Raw genomic sequence first — 18,730 nt, 5'->3', positions numbered from 1 at the left:
CTAGCTGGTTTGTTACAGTAAAAGTGAAAACTTGGGTGATTATTTCCATTGATTACTGGAAAATGCAGATTTAAAAATAAATCAGAGGTTTGTTACACTAATTGGACATTTTTCCAAAGAGAGCTACTGAATTTGCATTGCAGCCCAAGGCCTACAAATTAATAGTAGCAGTGTACATATTCCATATGCCTTGAGAGATTTATGCTGTCAATGCTTTACATATGACATTGGCTTTACAGTAGTTCTGTCAGAAACTTACAGGTAAATTTCCATTTAATTATTCTAAGTTCCCTGTATATCTTTAATACCTTGAATAAACATTCTATCAATGAGGGATATTGAAACTTCTACAGTTCCTACCAATAGTTACAAGTTCCTAGCTGCATTGTGAAATGACTGTAACAATCTCTCATGTTCCAAATTTAAAAACTCCATCTCAGAAATTGTGACCTCCTCACCATCTGTAAAGGGCGATGACATCAACCGCGAATGAAGTGCTTCTTGTTGTCTCCAGAATTTCTGTTTGTTCTTTTTCACTTTGTCTGTGTGTACAGTGTTATCCTCCATTGAAACCACCTAGGATCATGATTTAGAGATGCCGGTGTTGGACTGGGGTGTACAAAGTTAAAAATCACACAACACCAGGTTATAGTCCAACAGGTTTAATCGGAAGCACACTAGCTTTCGGAGCATCGCTCCTTTATCAGGTGGTTGTGGAGTACACAATTGTAAGGTATAGAATTTATAGCAAAAGTTTACAGTGTGATGTAACTGAAATTATACATTGAAAAATACCTTGATTGTCTGTTGAGTCTTTCATCTGTTCGAATACCATGTGTAAATCACAAAACTATTTTTTAAAAGTTGCATTCTCAGGTTAACTGTAACAATTAGTGTTAGCTAGGCAATATGTTGAAGGGGTTAGCCCCCTGTGTTCTCTGTCTGTGCAATGGTGTTGAGACTAATTCTAATCTAAAAAGTGAGATAACAGAGTTACCTTGGGTTCATGTCACACTACAGGTGACCACCATTGCGCTACACACATACACACACAAGAATACACATATACACAGACACTCACACACACCCTTACAGACACACACACACTCCCACACTCACACATGCATCCTCTCAGAGACTTAGACCACTCTACACTCACACACGCACATATACACTCTCTCTCACAGACACTCACAACCCCCCACCCCTCCTCCACACACACACAGATACACTTATACACAACCACGCACACAGACACTCACACACACCCTTACAGACACATACACTCCCACACTCACACATGCATCCTCTCAGAGACTTAAGATACTCTACACTCACATACACACACACACATATACACTCTCTCTCACACTCAACTCCCCAACTCAGACAAACAGATACACAAACACAAAGACCCACATGCACACATATACATATACATTTGTGGGGTGAATATGTATTTGCAGAGTTACATTGTACTTTGCTCAAAACTGCATGATTCATGTAAAACTCTGTTATCTCACTTTTTAGATTAGAATCAATCTAAACACCATGGCACAGACAGAGAACACAGGGGGCTAACCCCTTCAACATATTGTCTAGCTAACACCAATTGTTACAGTTAACCTGAGAATGCAACTTTTAAAAAAAGGTTTTGTGATTTACACATGAAAGAAGTGAAACTATCATGGTATTTGGACAGATGAAAGACTCAAGAGACAAACAAAGTATTTTTCGATGTATAATTTCAGTTACATCACACTGTAAACTTTTGCTATAAATTCTGTGCCTTATAATTGTGTCCTCCACAACCACCTGATAAAGGACCGATGCTCTGAAAGCTAGTGTGCTTCCAATTAAACCTGTCGGATTATAACCTGGTGTTGTGTGATTTTTAACTTTGTACACCTAGGATCATATAGAATGATTATTTATTGTTACATATACTTGGGATGAAACACAGCATCAGTTGTGTTTGCAGAAACACCACTTTTCTTCACAGCCAGGCTACATTTATACCTTATCCTGTGAAAGTGCTTTTGAGTGGAAAATAACTGGGAGCATAATTAAATAAATGCTAAAGCCAAATAAATGATATTAGGAAAAATCTACTGCTGCTCTGCACATAACAGAAAATGGCAATACCATGATTAAGATAGTACTCTAATCATTTTCTGCATAATTACACTAAGAAGGCATAATTAAAGACCAATAAAATAAAGGGTAAAGAGAAAATATCAGCAGGAGACTCACTGGCATTTGGTGTCCCATTATAGGGATCTGTGAAACTGCATAATAAGACATTCAATATCTCCTGATTTCATTTCTTCTTCATTGTCATTTTTCTTTAAGCATAAAATCTATTAACCCATAGATGTGCAATCAGGTGAACATGGCTCTTTATGATTCAGAAACAGATACAAATGGATGACTTATAATATGAGCCAACTTTGTTGTTCCAAAACTGACAAAGAGTAATTTAAGTGGCAGTAGTTTAATGAAGCATGTTAATGAAGCCCGGACATCAATAATAAATGAGCAAACATGAGTATGTTTCAAGTTCTCAAGTCAACAGTTTAGCCTATGCTATGACTTTATTGAAAGTAGCTGCAAGATGGCAGGCCCCAGTCAGCAACTCATGGTAAAGGTTATGTGACTACAGCAGATCCATACAGATTGAGGCAGAAATGCAATCAGACTGCTCCATTGGATTTGTGCCCCTTTTGGGAACCAACTGAACCTCATCTTCCATTGGAATCAATACACCTGTGGACTGCTGCAGTGTCGTGTCCTATCTCTTGGCGAGGAGGCCCACGTTCAGGTTCCACCTGTTCCAAAGGTGTGTAATGACAAGTCTGGACAGGTTGATTAGAAAATAAAAATACATCTAGAGACTGTTCTGATTTTATCCCTGTCTCTTTCCCTATCCTTCCTATTTTTTGTTCTTGCACTGCCCCTAGTGGGAGTGCTTATAATACATTCATTTTTAAAATTAATCAGATGGTTTATTGGTGACAGGTTTAACATTTTGAAAAAGGCCTAGATTGGGTAAAGTTAACTGCAGATTTCTTGTAGCCAGTTGCACTGTCCCTACCTCTGGGTTAGAAGGTCTGGGCTCTAAGTTCCTCCTGACTTGTGTCATAATGCATCTGAACAGGTTGATTAAAAATACCTGCAGTCAGATACAGTCCAAAAGTAGTTCACTTCAGGCTCTTGTGGCACAGTGATAGTGGCACTGTCTGTGAGCCAGAAGGTCTGGGTTCAAGTCCCACCTACCAGATATGTACAATGTGTCTGAGCATGTTGATTAAAAATGTTTAAAGTTAGCTGTGGTGTAAGGTTCCATCTATACAAGTTGAACAATGTTTTAATGTTCTCAACTTAACAATGCAACTCTGCACATTCGTGTCACATTTCCATTTCCTGTTTTCACTATCATATTTTTTGATCATATTTCCAGGGGGTGCTAATTGACATAAAGGTTGCAGAACTATAGCAACACAGTTGGGATCCTGCTGCCCATGGCATGCGAGTGTTTGGCAATCCTTGTGGACAAGTTGGCAGCTGCCCTGGAGAGTTAGGTGCAGAATACAGACTCTGCTGGATATCTGCATAAACCTGAACTCCATTTCTCCAACTATTTGTGCCCAGCACCAACAGTAAGGCAATAGGGGGCTAAGAGACCTCAACTTCACTCCAGATGCCTCCTCCTCACTAGGACACAGGGCTGTGCCAGTAGGCACACAGACGGAGGTGGAAATGCTCTCAGGACACTCCTGGGGTGGACAAACCTTCCACCATTCCCCCCCCCCCCCCCCCACACACACACACACACACACGCATCCTGCCATCCTAAGCAATGTGGGGGCGGGAGTACCTGCTTTTGGGAGGACATGTTCAGCATATCTGAGCCTTCTAGACACACACACACACTTCTGGGGTTGCCCAACCAAAACCCTAAATTCTACAGGTTCCATCATAATGCAGGCTTCCTCCACCCCAAGAGCAGACCCTGGGACTGTGCTGAGAGATAACAGAAGGGAAAGAAAGAAGAGTGCACTGAGAGCACATAGGTGGTGCAAGTGCCATTTCATTGTCAATGTGTTGCCACTTCTGTTAATACATGTAAAGTTTTCAACATTAGCTGTGTGAGCAAAGGTCTGACCAACAACATGCATAACTTTGAAGATACAGAGCCCGGCCGGTGCTTTGTGTTGCATGAGGTTCTGTAGTCCCAGTATAAAGTGAGCAGCACCTGCACCCCATACAGGCTATGGGGAATGGAAGGTGCTTGCTACTTTGGCAATTAGCTCTAAGGGGTAAAGTATATTAAAACACAATGCAATGTGAGACAGCATAGGAACAAAGTGAATGAGCACTGAAATCTATCCTGGTTGAATCTATGAGCTGGATAGCAAGTGTCCTTGCAGCAACAGTGCAATGAAAGGTGCTGGTGCACACAAAAGTGCAGCATTGAAGTGCAGGACAGTACTGTAAATGTGCTGTAAGGTTAAACTAGGTAAACAGCATATTTACATGCAATTAAGTCTGTAGTACCCATCTGACTGTGGAAATCCTTTGACTGTCTTTCCCTGTTTCAGTGAGGTCTCTTTCTTCCACAGACACTCTTTGCTCGAGACAGTGTCCGCTCAACTACTTGAGAACCCCTGGCCAGTACCCTCCCTCACTGTCAGTAAAATCTGGTATGTTTCAGATGTCCCGTTTCATGGATAGGTTGTGAAAGTGCCCATTGCCTGTGGTATGTGCCTTGAAATGTTGGTGCCAGTTGTCCAAAGTGGAGGTCCAGAGGATCACACAGTGAGCTGCAGTCACCAGGAAACTGCTCCCACTTACTTGTCAGGAATTATTGCTGTTTAGTTTCTTTCCAGCAGGTGGGAGAATGGTTTGGAGATGTCGGTGTTGGACTGGCGTGTACAAAGTTAAAAATCACAAAACACCAGGTTATAATCCATCAGGTTTAATTGGAAGCACTAGCTTTCTGAGCACCGCTCCTTCATCAGGTGGTTCAGCGGCACTCTGAAAGCTAGTGCTTCCAATTAAACCTGTTGGACTATAACCTGGTGTTGTGTGATTTTTAACATGGGAGAATGGGAAACTATTATAATGAGGTCAGATTCACTAATATTGAATTGAATTGAATTTATTGTCACGTGTACCAAGGCACAGTGAAAAGCTTTGTCTTGCAAGCAATACAGGCAGATCACAGAGTTAAGTAGCATAGATAAGTAAATAATAGGTAAACAATGGCAAAAAACAAAACAGTAGCTAAACAATGGTACTTGCCACTGACTTTGAAGAAAGCTATTCATAAATATCTACAGATCTTTGGGAGTTAGTTCACCCGTTTCCTAACAGCAGCAGCAGTGATATCAGCAAGGAGCCAACCAAATTGGGATAGTTTCACAGAAAGTTTAAAACACTCAATATCATTCACTTTTAAATGAAAATTTCAGCCACTGAAATATGTTTGGATTAAGATAGAAACTAAACTAAAGACAAGCAAACTTTAGAAAAATTAGAGGCACAATGGGGATATTTGACATTCCACAAATATAACACTAGCTTTTCGGGGACTGTCAACAAGTCTGAAAGTAATTATGAGGTTAGAAAATCTAGCTGCATCTCATTAGCAGTGAAAGTTACAACAGGAATGGAAGGTCAAATTCCAAGAAGTCAATTCAGTTGATTTCTAATGATTGTGTTAGGGGGTGAGTGTGTGTTTGTGCATTGGGTAGGGTACATCTATGTGGAGAATGTCAAATCACTGGAAATAGCGTTCAGTTTTCTGCATCATTCTGTGCATTTGTGGACTCCCAAAGTTGCTGTCAGCTTTGTTGGAGTAAAGATGTTGAATGCCAACTATTTCAACTTCATTATCACAAACCAATCCAATGTAGCTGTTTGACAAGTTTGATTCCCAATTATTTTCCTCTCTATTATACTTTAGTGGTTTAAAGTTTATTTGATTTGAAACAAATTTGTATCCCTAAGTATACAAGGATAAATCTTATGTTTTGTTTTCAAATTACATACAACCTAGGAGAGTTGGGTTGATGTTTAAAGTTTTAGTTTAGTCACTTAAGGGAAACTTGTGAACAGATTATGGCAGAATGTGTTGATCGTGAGCTCTTTATCTTTGATTTTCTATCCATTGTTGATAACGGAAGAAACATGGGCAGAGATTTTTGAAATGTTACATGCTGCATGCAAAGTGCTGTCAATGATTTAGAATCTTGGATAGTTGTGATATTGATGCAAATGTGCTGATTAAATTCTTGCAAGGAAAGCTTGGCAAGATAATTTGTAATATTAAAGTTTATATACGTTCGTATTCAATCTTTCGGTGTTTTGTAACTCTTTTCTATTAACCCTGAAACTAAATATTGGTTTGTTTGTTTAAATGTGTATTGAGGATGGAAATATTAAATACACTTTGTTGAGTAGTACATACTCTTTCACTATTCCTGAGGACTTTTTTCTCCTTTATTACACTTACATTGTAAATTTAGTAAAATTTAGTTGCCAGGTGTTGCATTTCTGTTATCATATCAGATGAATATTGATGGAAAACTACTGAAGGTCCTCTGCATAAACCCTTGAGTTAATAAGTTTCCTGAGCATTTAGGAGAGCCGTTTTCTAGCATTGGGACTCCACCTACTTTACATCTGATACATGTTCCCGTGAATTGACCATGATTTACTACAAGATCATCAAACATCATTCACATGGTGCCACAGCAACAACACAATATCATTTGCTTAGTTTTCCAGAAATTGTGTTGGATGCAATCAAGCTGAAATTCACTCCTAACTCCATCAGATTGGAGGATGTGGAATAGTATGAGCAATAACTTGGATGACTATCCTAACTTGGATAATCACTTTTGTAAAATTCTTCACTATAATAAAAATGCACTGTTAGGATACAGGTCAATAAACCAATTGAAATTTGCATTTCTATGCATTAAGATCTGCAGAAGCACATGATTCCTTCCTTGGTTTGCAGCAAGCCAAGTACCCTCCAAACAACAGTTAATCAGCAGAAACATTCAACTCAATAGCTTCATTACAAAATTTGAACTGGGGCAAGAAAGAGAAGATTAGCCACAGAATTCCTTAAAATGATGCCTGTAGAGACATGCAGTTGCAATGTTAACAATTCAGTGGGAGTCTGCAAGGTTATTGCTTATTTTAGATGCTGAGAAAGGAGGAAGTGAGGGGAGGTTATCAGAGCATTTAATTTACTCTTTTCACACACTGTAAATAATGTGCACACTAAGAATTCTATTTATGATGCTATAAACAGTTTGCTAAATTTGTATAATTTATGCTTTAGCTGAAAGATAATTTAACAAATTCCACAATATCCATCCATTTGGCTGAAAAGCAGAACAACCTTTTTGACAGGCTGCAACATGAGTGAGCTGAGAGCACTGTCTGTTCTGTCCAATAGCAGTTTCAGGTTTCTGAGAAACACATGATAGCAAATAATATAATCTATTACTATCATTCTTTCTGTCTCTGACACACCACCAGTGATAAGACCAAGTAATGTATAGGTGACCTTCCCTGAAACATTGAATTATTTTAAAATCAAAATAATACTTTCAAAGTAGATGAAATATTAAGGACCAGAAATTGGGCTCACTTGTGACCATGCTGGGGCACCAGCAGGGTCCTTTGGGATCCAAAGTGATGTACACTGAATGTAGTTTTGGGACAAATCACTGGACATTAGCTTAGTGAGGGTAACAGTTCAAAGGTGTAAATGCAGTGATCCATTGCTAGAGATGTGTTTTATTTTATTCTTTCATGGGATATTGGTGTCGCAGGCAAGACCAACATTTGTTACCCATCCCTAATTGCCCTTGTACTGAGAGGTTTGCTAGGACCAGGAGACCAGGCTGGGTAAGGATGGCAGAACTTCTTCCAAAAGGACAGTAGAGAACTTGATTTTTTTTTGAAACAATTAATGTCAGTTGACAAAGTCATCATCAATGAAATTGGCTTGAAAAATCCAAGACGTATTAATTGAACTTAAATTACAACAGCCGCATGGTGGGATTCAAACCCAAGTTGTCACAATATAAGTTGGATTTCTATTGCATTGGCATTACTCCTGCAAGACCATCTCCCAGTATATATAGCTGGTATACATGGTCATGGTCTCATTCTGTATGCAACATTGACATAGTGTCAGCAGTGCCATTTTGGAGCTCAATGTTCCAGCAAATATTCTTTTCTAACTTTACACATCTAAACACTTGTTAAGCAGCATAAAGGATGCACACAATGCTATTAATGGACCCTGTAAAATTAATAAGAATTAATTACTTGTGTAAGTTTCAAGTGTGTTTTGTCAACTGCCTTTAATTGCTAATTGAGTTCATTTGGCTATTTTTGCAAGTGTTATTGTTTTCTATAGTTGCATCAAGTTGCAGAAGTATACAGGGAGGCTTATGGCAGATATTGATGGAACTTCTGTTGATTTCAATGCTTCTAAATGAACCAGTTGCCCCTGGTCACAGCTGCACTAGTGGACATTTTTCTTAAAATACTGTAGGATTCAGCTTATGTTTCAATTTTAGTTATGGTTCAGCTATGTAATTTGTAATCGAGGCATTAATACTATATTCCGTTTAATTATTGTGAATGAAAGTTACTGACATCATGCGGTTCTTTGTCTGTAGGCGCATGGCTGTGTTCACTGTATTGCCACCTTGCCTCAGGTTAAAATAAGCAATTGGTTTTATGGCACAAGTTACAAACTTGGAGCTAGAGGAAACACACTTATAATCTGGTATAAATTGTAAAGACTTTGTGAAGTGAAAAAGTTTATTAATTTGAAGATATGGTTCTAAGTCTTAGAATATGTTGTAGCTTTTGGAACTTAAATGTTTTAAAAGAGGAGTAGTCAAGGTAACAGGCTAAGCACTGATGTGTGTGTTGAAGCAACTTGTACCTTTTTGTTACTTTTTAGTTAACTTGGTACAGGCAACAGCAGTCATTAAAATCCTCTATTAACTAGGAGGTATTTTAACTAAAAGATATTGATAGCTTTGGAATCCTGAACATTTAACTGAAGATTTAACACAAACTGTGGCTTGTAAGAATTAATAAGCCTTAGGTGGTTAAGTGCACAGAAAGAAAGTGAAGATAGAAGAACAACTTCAGTCAGTATACCCAGTCAACCAGAAGTCACAAGTTGGTGTTTAGAAGTGAACCAATTTAATCACTGCATTATTAAATATCATTACTTTCTATTTAGTAGTAGTGCTGAAAATGTGTTGCTGGAAAATCGCAGCAGGTCAGGCAGCTCTTCTTCGGGCTCATGCCCGAAACGTCGATTCTCCTGCTCCTTGGATGCTGCCTGACCTGCTGCATTTTTCCAGCAACACATTTTCAGCTCTGATCTCCAGCATCTGCAGTCCTCACTTTCTCCTATTTAGTAGTAGTTTCTACTTAATAAATTCTTCTGTGAAACTTCAGAATGCATACTAATACCTGGAAGTGGTCATCTATCTAGTTGGAACTGGCAAGTCTTTGGATTTGTTCTATCAAACTCTCTATAATGAAATTGGCTTAAGTCTTAAAAATAAAAATTTATTGAACTCTTCAGATCTTGCAATACAGCATAATTTGGAAAATGAATAGAGACCACACATAGCATCACAAGCTGCTGGAAGAGGATGTGGGAGAAGGACTTACACTGGGAGGTTCACTTTAATGTAAATCTCTCTATTTATCGATAGCTAGCTACTTTTCATTTTCTCTTGACAGTGATGTGGAATGAGTACATCGCTTTGTTAAAATCACAGGCTTTCCTTGGTGCAGACTTTCATTGGCTACATGGCTTTGTTGATGTTGCTTGTCAACACTGACAAGTACCAGTACCAAAAACAAATCTATTCCCCAACATCCAACTAGTGTGTTATCATAGCAATACCACACTGTACTATCATGCAAGTCATTGCTTAGCAGTCAACTATTTTTCAGCTGTTATGGCAAACTAAAGAATGGTTATTAGGAATCGCAGGATCCTACAGATGATGTGGCTGATATTCTGGTACATGTGCACAAGTAACAAAGCAAATTGCTGAGGGCAGAGCAGTAGATGTGATCTATATGGACTTCAGTAAGTCATTCAACAAGGTTCCCCATGGGAGACTGATTAGCAAGGTTAGATCTCATGGTATACAGGGAGAACTAGTCATTTGGATACAGAGCTGGCTCAAAGGTAGAAGACAGAGGGTGGTGGTGGAGGGTTGTTTTTCAGACTAAAGGCCTGTGACCAGTGGAGTGCCACAAGGATCGGTGCTGGGTCCCCTATTTTTTGTCATTTACATAAATGATTTGGATGTGAGCATAAGAGATACAGTTAGTAAGTTTGCAGATGACACCAAAATTGGAGATGTAGTGGACAGTGAAGAGGGTTACCTCAAATTACAACAGGATCTGGACCAGATGGAGTTTAATTCAGATAAATGAGAGGTGCTGCATTTTGGAAAAGCAAATCTTAGCAGACTTATACACTTAATGGTAAGGTCCTAGGGAGTGTTGCTGAACAAAGAGACCTTGGAGTGCACGTTCATAGCTCCTTGAAAGTGGAGTTGCAGGTAGATAGGATAATGAAGAAGGCATTTGGTATGCTTTCCTTTATTGGTCAGAGTATTGAGTACAGGAGTTGGGAGGTCATGTTGTGGCTGTACAGGACATTGATTAGGCCACTGTTGGAATATTGCATGCAATTCTGGGCTCCTTCCTATTGGAAAGATGTTGTGAAACTTGAAAGGGTTCAGAAAAGATTTACAAGGATGTTGTCAGGGTTGGAGGCTTTGAGCTATAGGGAGAGGCTGAACAGGCTGGGGCTGTTTTCCCTGGAGCGTTGGAGGCTGAGGGATGACCTTATAGAGGTTTACAAAATTATGAGGGGCATGGATAGGATGAATATACAAAGTATTTTCCCTGGGGGAGTCCAGAACTAGAGGGCATAGGTTTAGGGTGAGAGGGGAAAGATATAAAAGAGACCTAAGGGGCAACTTTTTCATGCAGAGGGTGGTACGTGTATGGAATGAGCTGCCAGAGGATGTGGTGGAAGCTGGTACTATTGCAACATTTAAGAGGCATTTGGATGGGTATATGAATAGGAAAGGTTTGGAGGGATATGGGCCGGGTGCTGGCAGGTGGGACTAGATTGGGTTGGGATATCTGGTCGGCACGGACAGGTTGGACCGAAGGGTCTGTTTCCATGCTGTACATCTCTATGACTCTATGACATGCTACCATATAAGATGTGGTCAAGCAGACCATACCATGCTGAAACTAGCCTATGCTTCAAAGAGGAGGTGAACTGTCACATAAGCAAGTGCTGGCAATGGTGCCAGAATTAAATCGGACCCAGAAAACATTTAAGAGTTCAAAGATATCACATGAATGGTCAAGGTCAGTTAATGTCTCTTCAAATGTTGTATCCTACTAATTGCATTAAAAGCCTCAGAAATTGGTTCCACTGCAAGCTACATTGCGGAAGATTCAGCCACTACATGGTGGAGTGGGTGTCAAGATTTGTGGTGATTTGCTGCACAGTCTTACATTTTAAGGAACAGCAGTCACAGTAGAGACAGTTACAGGGCCAGCACTCGGAACTTGGAACATGAGGTCGAAGACAACGTAAGCAGTAACTGGATTGGCTCCTTTCTGCCGAATTTGTCCATGATGATTGTGTGATTCCAGTCATCACAACTCTAATTCCCCATTCACCAAACCAAACATTCCTTACCTTCTGTCTGTCACTGACCATCAGAGTGTTCATTTGTCTACAATGCAAGAATAAAAGTCAGCATAGAATATATATTCCATGCATTTTCATCACCACTGTTTTCTTGCCTGAATGAGCAATGGTACATGGATAAGGTTGTGGTACTGGGAGGGATTAGATAAGAGGGTCATGCGTAAATCATCTATAAATTGTAAATCATAAGAAGGGGTGGGATGTGGGGAGGTTGAATGTAAAAAGCAGGATTAAGATTGAGGAGAATGCAGACAGGCTTGGAGAATAACCATGAGTTCAAGGTTTAGAAGCAACAGCTGACAATTGCATAATTTTGTTATCTTTGAAGGTTTCAGTTACACCTGCACAATTAGCATCCCAATAATGGCCAGCACCATCTCACCCAGGTAAAAAATGCAGGTATGCCTGGCCCCTCCTGTTATCTCCTGCTGGATTTGGTTGTTTCTGCCTTTTCCTGCAAGAGAGGAGGAAATACGTTAATGAGAATGGTGCAATGTGTTTAGCTGATTTGGCTGAATAGCTGACAGTGTCAAATTGTGATGAGGTTTTGAGGAGTGAATCACTGTGAGGTTAAGGTGAGTATGTGAATCTTATGTATCAGTTCTCATTAGTCGAGGTGATTGGTAGGTGAACCATTACAGGATGGTGAATTGAGCAATTTCTGAGGCTTTTAATGCAATTGGTAGGATACAACATTTGAAGAGACATTAACTGACCTTGACCACTCATGTGATATCTTTGAACTCTTAAATGTTTTCTGGGTCAGATTTATTTCTGGCACCATTGCCAGCACTTGCCTATGTGACAGTTCACCTCCCCTTTGAAGCATAGGCTAGTTTTAAGCATGAAGGCTAGCTTTAAGTAGTGTTCACCCATTCATGATTTTGCCTTCCCTTCAAATATTCAGCAGCAAGATTAGCCGTGATTTAACTTTGATATTATTCAGATGCGCAGGCAGCATGAAGTTGGCAAGAAGTCAATGGGTACAAGGTAAATACACATTATAATCCCTGCGTTCATTTTTGAAAGCTATTCAAATTAGCACCTTTGTTTTGTTTAGTATGCTGGTAATAAGCAGCCCTCAAAATAGTTGCATTGATTTATTACTTCCTAGGCTGAACTTCATATCATTGACAAGGAAGTGCAAGTCATAAAATTATGTATAGGAGGAAACAAAAATTCTCTTTGGTACACAACATGGGACATTTATTAGACATAAGTGTTAAGAAAACAGTTAATGAACACAAATGACAACAATCTGTTAAATTAAATAGTTGATTAGATATTTGGGAGTGAGATTTTGTGTTGAAAGTTACACTGGAGTTTCTTTTTCATTTTATAGAGACCATTAAGTAGAAGAACTAATGGATGAAGATGACAAGGACAAGGCAAAGAGGTGAGATTTTATTAAGCCTTAGAAAAATATAAAAATAGACATTGAGTTTCAATTTGTTTTGTTTCAAATTTAAATTGTTTCATGCGTTGTTTACTCATTTTTTTTCTCCACTTTCTTTGCTGGTCTTGTGAAGTTCCTTTAGAAAATTTGTTTGAATGAGTGACTTATGAGCATTGCAGTCTTTCCAAAGAAGAAATAGTACTTTTTTTGCAAATTTATATGTTTACAAGATGTGGGCATTTAGACATCTAGGCCAGCATTTATTGCGCTCGATTAAGAGTGTGTGTGTATGGTGTTGCTGCTTTGAACTGCTGCAGTCCACAGGGTACAAGGTAGATTCACAATATGATTAGGAAGGGATTTCCAAAACTTTGACACAGTGATAGTGAAAGAATGACAATACAGTTTAGGATGCTGTGTGGTTTCGAGGGGAATTTGTAGACAGCTGGGCTCACATACAGATGCTGCCATTATCCTTCTAGGTAGTAGAGGCTGTAAATTGGGAAGGTGCATTTTACAGTAACAATTAGAAACAAATTACTTACATTTATTTAGCCCCTATCATCAGTTCAGGTTATTCCAATATACTTTAAATCCAATGCAGTACTTTTATTGAATTGTTGCCACTATTGTAGTGTAGGAAATGTGGCAGCCAATCTGCACACAATTATCTCTAAATGAGATAATGACTGGATAAATTATTTTATTTGTTGAATGATAAATATGAACCTGAACAGAAGGGTTAACTTCCATGTTCTATTTAAAAATGCTGTGTGGTGCGTTTTTTGCATCTACCTGAGAAAAGCAGATGGAGCTTTGATTTAAAGTCTTATCTGAAACATGACACCTCTGGTGATGCAGTACTCCCTTTATGTATTAGAGTTTTATGTTCAAACCTCTAAAGTAGGATGTGATCCTGTAGCATTCTGACCTAAAGCAAGAGTGTTGTAAACTGAGCTAAGGCTGATCTATAACTTGGCTTATTAACTTCAACATCAGTAAGCCACACAATCAGAGTGAGGGAGACTTCAATGGAGTAAGACTGAGACGAAGTGAGTCACTGGGAATTTGGGTCAAAGTGAGAATTCAGAGTAGAGTAAATGTCAAAATCAGAGTCAGTAGAATCAATAGCTTTTAAAGAAATTAAAATAGCCTTGCTAAAATAGCCTTGCAGGTGCTTGATAGTGGCAGTTATCCATCAAGCTGAAATTCCTTGCCTGAATTAGATGCTGATTACTGTAGCAGGAAATGAACAAAAACAAGTGATTCATCACAGCTCTCTAGAGAAAAAGTGCTTCTTTATAATGCACAAAGTAAGGGTGACTGCTCTTCTGTTCTTATGAATTTGTCAGAGTATGACTGAGACAGAGTGGGTAATTGGGAATTTGGATCAAAGTGAGAATTTAGGTAGCTTGAGAAAGAGACACCTTAATTAAAGTTAGCTCCAAGAGGGTGGGTATATGAATAGGAAGGTTTTGGAGGGATATAGGCCAGGTGCTGGCAGGTGGGACTAGATTGGGTTGGGACATCTGGTTGGCATGGACGGATTGGACCAAATGGTCTTTTTCAGTGCTGTACATCTTTATGACTCTATGACTCTAAATAAAGTCTCTAGAGTGAGAGGAGAGCAGGAGAGGAAATAAGGACCTGATTGAGATGGCTACTTGGACTGAGACCAATGACAGCATAGTGTCATGAGTGCTGTGAAAGCAGCTGGTTCATGAGTAGGTTTGGTCAGTATTTCCAATCTTTAAAGTGATAGTTGGGTATTTTGTTTTTGTTCTCAAGTCTCAACCTTCTTTATTTTGAAACATAGCTTGTTAAGTTTTCATAGTAAGTCCATACTAATTCTAAAGCTAACAAATAGTTTTGTTTAGAATTCCAGGATAACAGGTCAGGATGGCTAAATGGAGTGCACATCCTGCAGTATGTGTGAAGTCATGTACACATCATGTATTCTAGACAAACACATCTGCAGGAAGTGTTACTGGCTTCACAAGTTTGTACAGCAGTCACTATTGTATATCTATGGTGGGGAGGACTGTATTGACAGAAAGGTGGGCACACTGAAGAATCAAACATACAGGAGGAGAGGGAATGGGTAATACCAGGCAGTCCGAACCAGAGGACACAACTTAAAAATACGGGGTAGACCATTTAGGACAGAGATGAGAAGAAACTACTTCACCCAGAGAGTGGTGGCTGTGTGGAATGCTCTGCCCCAGAGGGCAGTGGAGGCCCAGTCTCTGGATTCATTTAAGAAAGAATTGGATAGAGTTCTTAAAGATAGTGGAGTCAAGGGTTATGGAGATAAGGCTGGAACAGGATACTGATTGGGAATGATCAGCCATGATCATATTGAATGGCGGTGCAGGCTCGAAGGGCTGAATGGCCTACTCCTGCATCTATTGTCTATTGTCTATTGTCTAAGAAACCCGAGCATGTACTGCATGAATCTCCTGAACCTATCATGCTTTCTAATCAAAAATAGAAATTGTTAGCAAAACTTAGCAAGTCTATCAGCTTCTGTAGGAAGAAAGCAGAATTAACTTTGAGTTGGGTGACTCTTCATCAGAATGTTCTGCTTTTTGTTTTATTTTGCACTTTCTAATCAGTTTTCCAATTTGGAAGCTGGTGAGTGATGATTCCTCAGGAGAATAAAGCCAGCTACAAACCCATGGCACCGCTGGAGACTCAGCTGTATAACAGAGGAGGAAAAAGAATGGAAGCGCAATAATGATAGGAGATCCCATAGTCAGGGGACTGGACAGGCATTTTTGTGACAGTAATAGTGACTCCAGGATGGTATGTTACCTTTTTGGTGCCAGGGTCAAGAATGTCATGGAACAATTGCACAACATGATGTGAGAGGGGGATCAGCCAGTGGTTATGGTTCACATTGACACAAACAATATAGGAAGATGGACGATGTCCTGATGACGTATTTTGGAAAATTAGGAGGAAAAAAAAGTTGCAACATTTTTACTCAAAAGGAACCTTTGAAATTCTATACCACAGAGGGTTGAGGAATTTGAGGTTTTAGCAGTTTTATTTGTCTTTGAGTATGTTTAAGGTAAAGATGGATAGGTTTCTGATTACCTGGGGCATACAGGTTCATGGGGATGAATTTTGTTTAAAAACAACATTGATGTGTTCAATCAACCATGATCATATTGAATGGCAAGTATGTTCAAATAGCCTACTCCTTTCCTTATTTCCAAAGATTGAATGTACAAAGTAATTAATGACAAATTGCTTGAAAGGTGTTTGATATGTTATTGCATGGAACAGTGAAAGAACAGGGAAGTCTGATTTGAATACACAACCCAGTTTGAAGTGAGCATCAGTGCAGGCAAAATGAGACAAATGGATGCTGTTAGTGCCAACATTTCTATGTCTCTTTGTTCTTCATTTATTTCTATTGTATAAAAATATCACATTCTCTTCAGGTAAGAAGTTCTTGATGATGCTAACCAGGGAAAGTAGTTCATGAAGATGGCCTGTAAACAGAAATTCTTGATAGCCCTCCATGATACCTATTATTACTGGCAAATAAAGTATTTTGCAAAGTGCATATCTGTTCATCATATACTATTGTAATAGTTCTTGATAGGCTTTTAAGAAAACCTAATTTTTGCTGGTCGTAGAACATAGAACGTTACAGCGCAGTACAGGCCCTTCAGCCCTCGATGTTGCCCCAACCTGTGAAAATAATCTGATGCCCATCTAACCTACACCATTCTATTATTATCCAAATGTATGTCCAATGCTCACTTAAATGTCCTTAACATCGGTGAGTCTACAACTGTTGCAGGCAGGCTGTTCAATGCCCCTACTACTTTGAGTGAAGAAACTACCCTTCATATCTGCCCTAAATCTATCATCGCTCAATTTAAAACTGTCTCCTCATGTTAGCCTTCACCATCCAAGGAAAAAAGCTTCACTGTCCACCCTTTCTAACTCTGATTATCTCATATGCCTTGATTATGTCACCTCTCAACCTTCTTCTCTCCAATGAAAAGAGCCTCAGTTCCCTCAGCCTTTTCTTGTAAGACCTTCCTTTTATACCAGGCAACATTCTAGTAAATCTCCTCTGAACCCTTTCCAAAGCTTCTATATACTTCCTATATTGCGGTGACTAGAACTGTACACAGTACTCCATGTGTGGCCTTACCAGTGTCTTGTACAGCTGAAGCATGACCTCGTGGCTCTGAAACTCAATCCCCCTACCAATAAATGCAAACACATCATATGCCTTCTTAACAACCCTGTCAACCTGGGTGGCAACGTCCAGGGATTTATGCACCAGATCTCTCTGTTCATCTACACTGCCGAGTATTTTACCATTAGCCCAGTACTGTGAATTCTTGTTACTTCTTTCAGAGTGAACTACCTCACACTTTTCTGCATTAAACTCCATTTGCCACTTCTCAGTCCAGTTTTGCACCTTATCTATGTTCCTCTGTAACCCTAGTCAAGTCAGCTTGATAAGAGTATCTTACCCCTTGCCAAAATCTATGAAGTTTCTCCAATATCTTGAAAAGGAAAGCATCGCAATATAATACCTGTTCTTAAGCTCCACAGTTATGTCAGAAAAATAAGACCTGGTACAGCTGCTCCTCTGTATTTAGAATGTGTGTATGAATGAGAGAGGTGAGGATTTACTCTCCATTTATTCTCATTTTTGTATAGCAGATGTTATATAAATTTATATCCATTGAAAAACTTTGACTTTGATGGGTAAAAGTAATAAGGTATTCCTGTAACTAGGTATTTATTGCTGTAGTGTATTGCTTGTATTCTTCTAGTACTAAGGTTTAATTTCAGCATGCTTAGCCTGCTGCCTGCTCTAATACAGAATCCTTTGTTAGTTGATGAATTACTTGGGTATTCCAGTAATATTGTTATATCACTGCTGTGACATCAGCATACGTGAGAATTAAAACAAACTTACCTTTTTTAGACATGTTTACACAGCTAATTAGAATGAAAAATACACTGCAGTCAGCACTGCACATATTTGTGTCTGTGTTAGATTGAAACCTGGTACGAAGACATCCAATTTAGAGAGAAGATTCCTGTACTCGGAAAGCAAAGGAAACCTAAGATCATTCTGTTTAGATGATGTAGAGGCACTTCCAAAACTGCACAAAGCAGACAGTAGCCATATTCAAATATGTTAACTTTTGTTTAAAATCCAACTGAAAATTAATCTATCCTCAAAATAATAGATGTGGGGTTTGCTTTGATTTGGACAAATACATCTACATGCAGCATGGTTAATGGCTTCTAAAATAGCTCATAGTGGCAATCTGTTTCCAACTTGAATGGGATGATTCCTCCTAAAAGAACACACTAATTTTCCACAGTTAGCACATAAAAGAAAATATTGTCTGTATAGAGAAAATTATGCACGATCGTTTTACTGATAGAATGTAAAGCTCAAAAAGTCACAGTTCTTGCCTTGGTTTTTACGGTTGAAACCAAGCCCCAGACTGATGACTGAATGCTATTTGGATTGC

The 18,730-nt window shown here is 39.1% G+C and overlaps 1 protein-coding gene across 5 annotated transcripts in view; it reads left to right on the top strand.

Moving 5' to 3' along the window:
- LOC140481444 (neuronal PAS domain-containing protein 2-like) overlaps positions 1-18,730 on the top strand; it is a 119,750-nt gene that overhangs the window by 30,132 nt on the left and 70,888 nt on the right. For all 5 annotated transcript variants that reach the window (XM_072577622.1, XM_072577623.1, XM_072577621.1 and 2 more), the window contains one exon: positions 13,155-13,208. In XM_072577622.1, coding sequence (XP_072433723.1) covers positions 13,177-13,208 — 32 coding nt within the window. In that variant the 5' untranslated portion in view covers positions 13,155-13,176. Of the gene's footprint in view, positions 1-13,154; positions 13,209-18,730 lie in introns of those variants that run through there.

Source organism: Chiloscyllium punctatum, chromosome 9 (genome assembly GCF_047496795.1).
Source record: "Chiloscyllium punctatum isolate Juve2018m chromosome 9, sChiPun1.3, whole genome shotgun sequence".
NCBI classification, from domain to species: domain Eukaryota; kingdom Metazoa; phylum Chordata; class Chondrichthyes; order Orectolobiformes; family Hemiscylliidae; genus Chiloscyllium; species Chiloscyllium punctatum.
The sequence above is the reverse complement of the archived record's forward strand: the minus strand, read 5'-3'. Positions and strand labels throughout refer to the sequence as shown.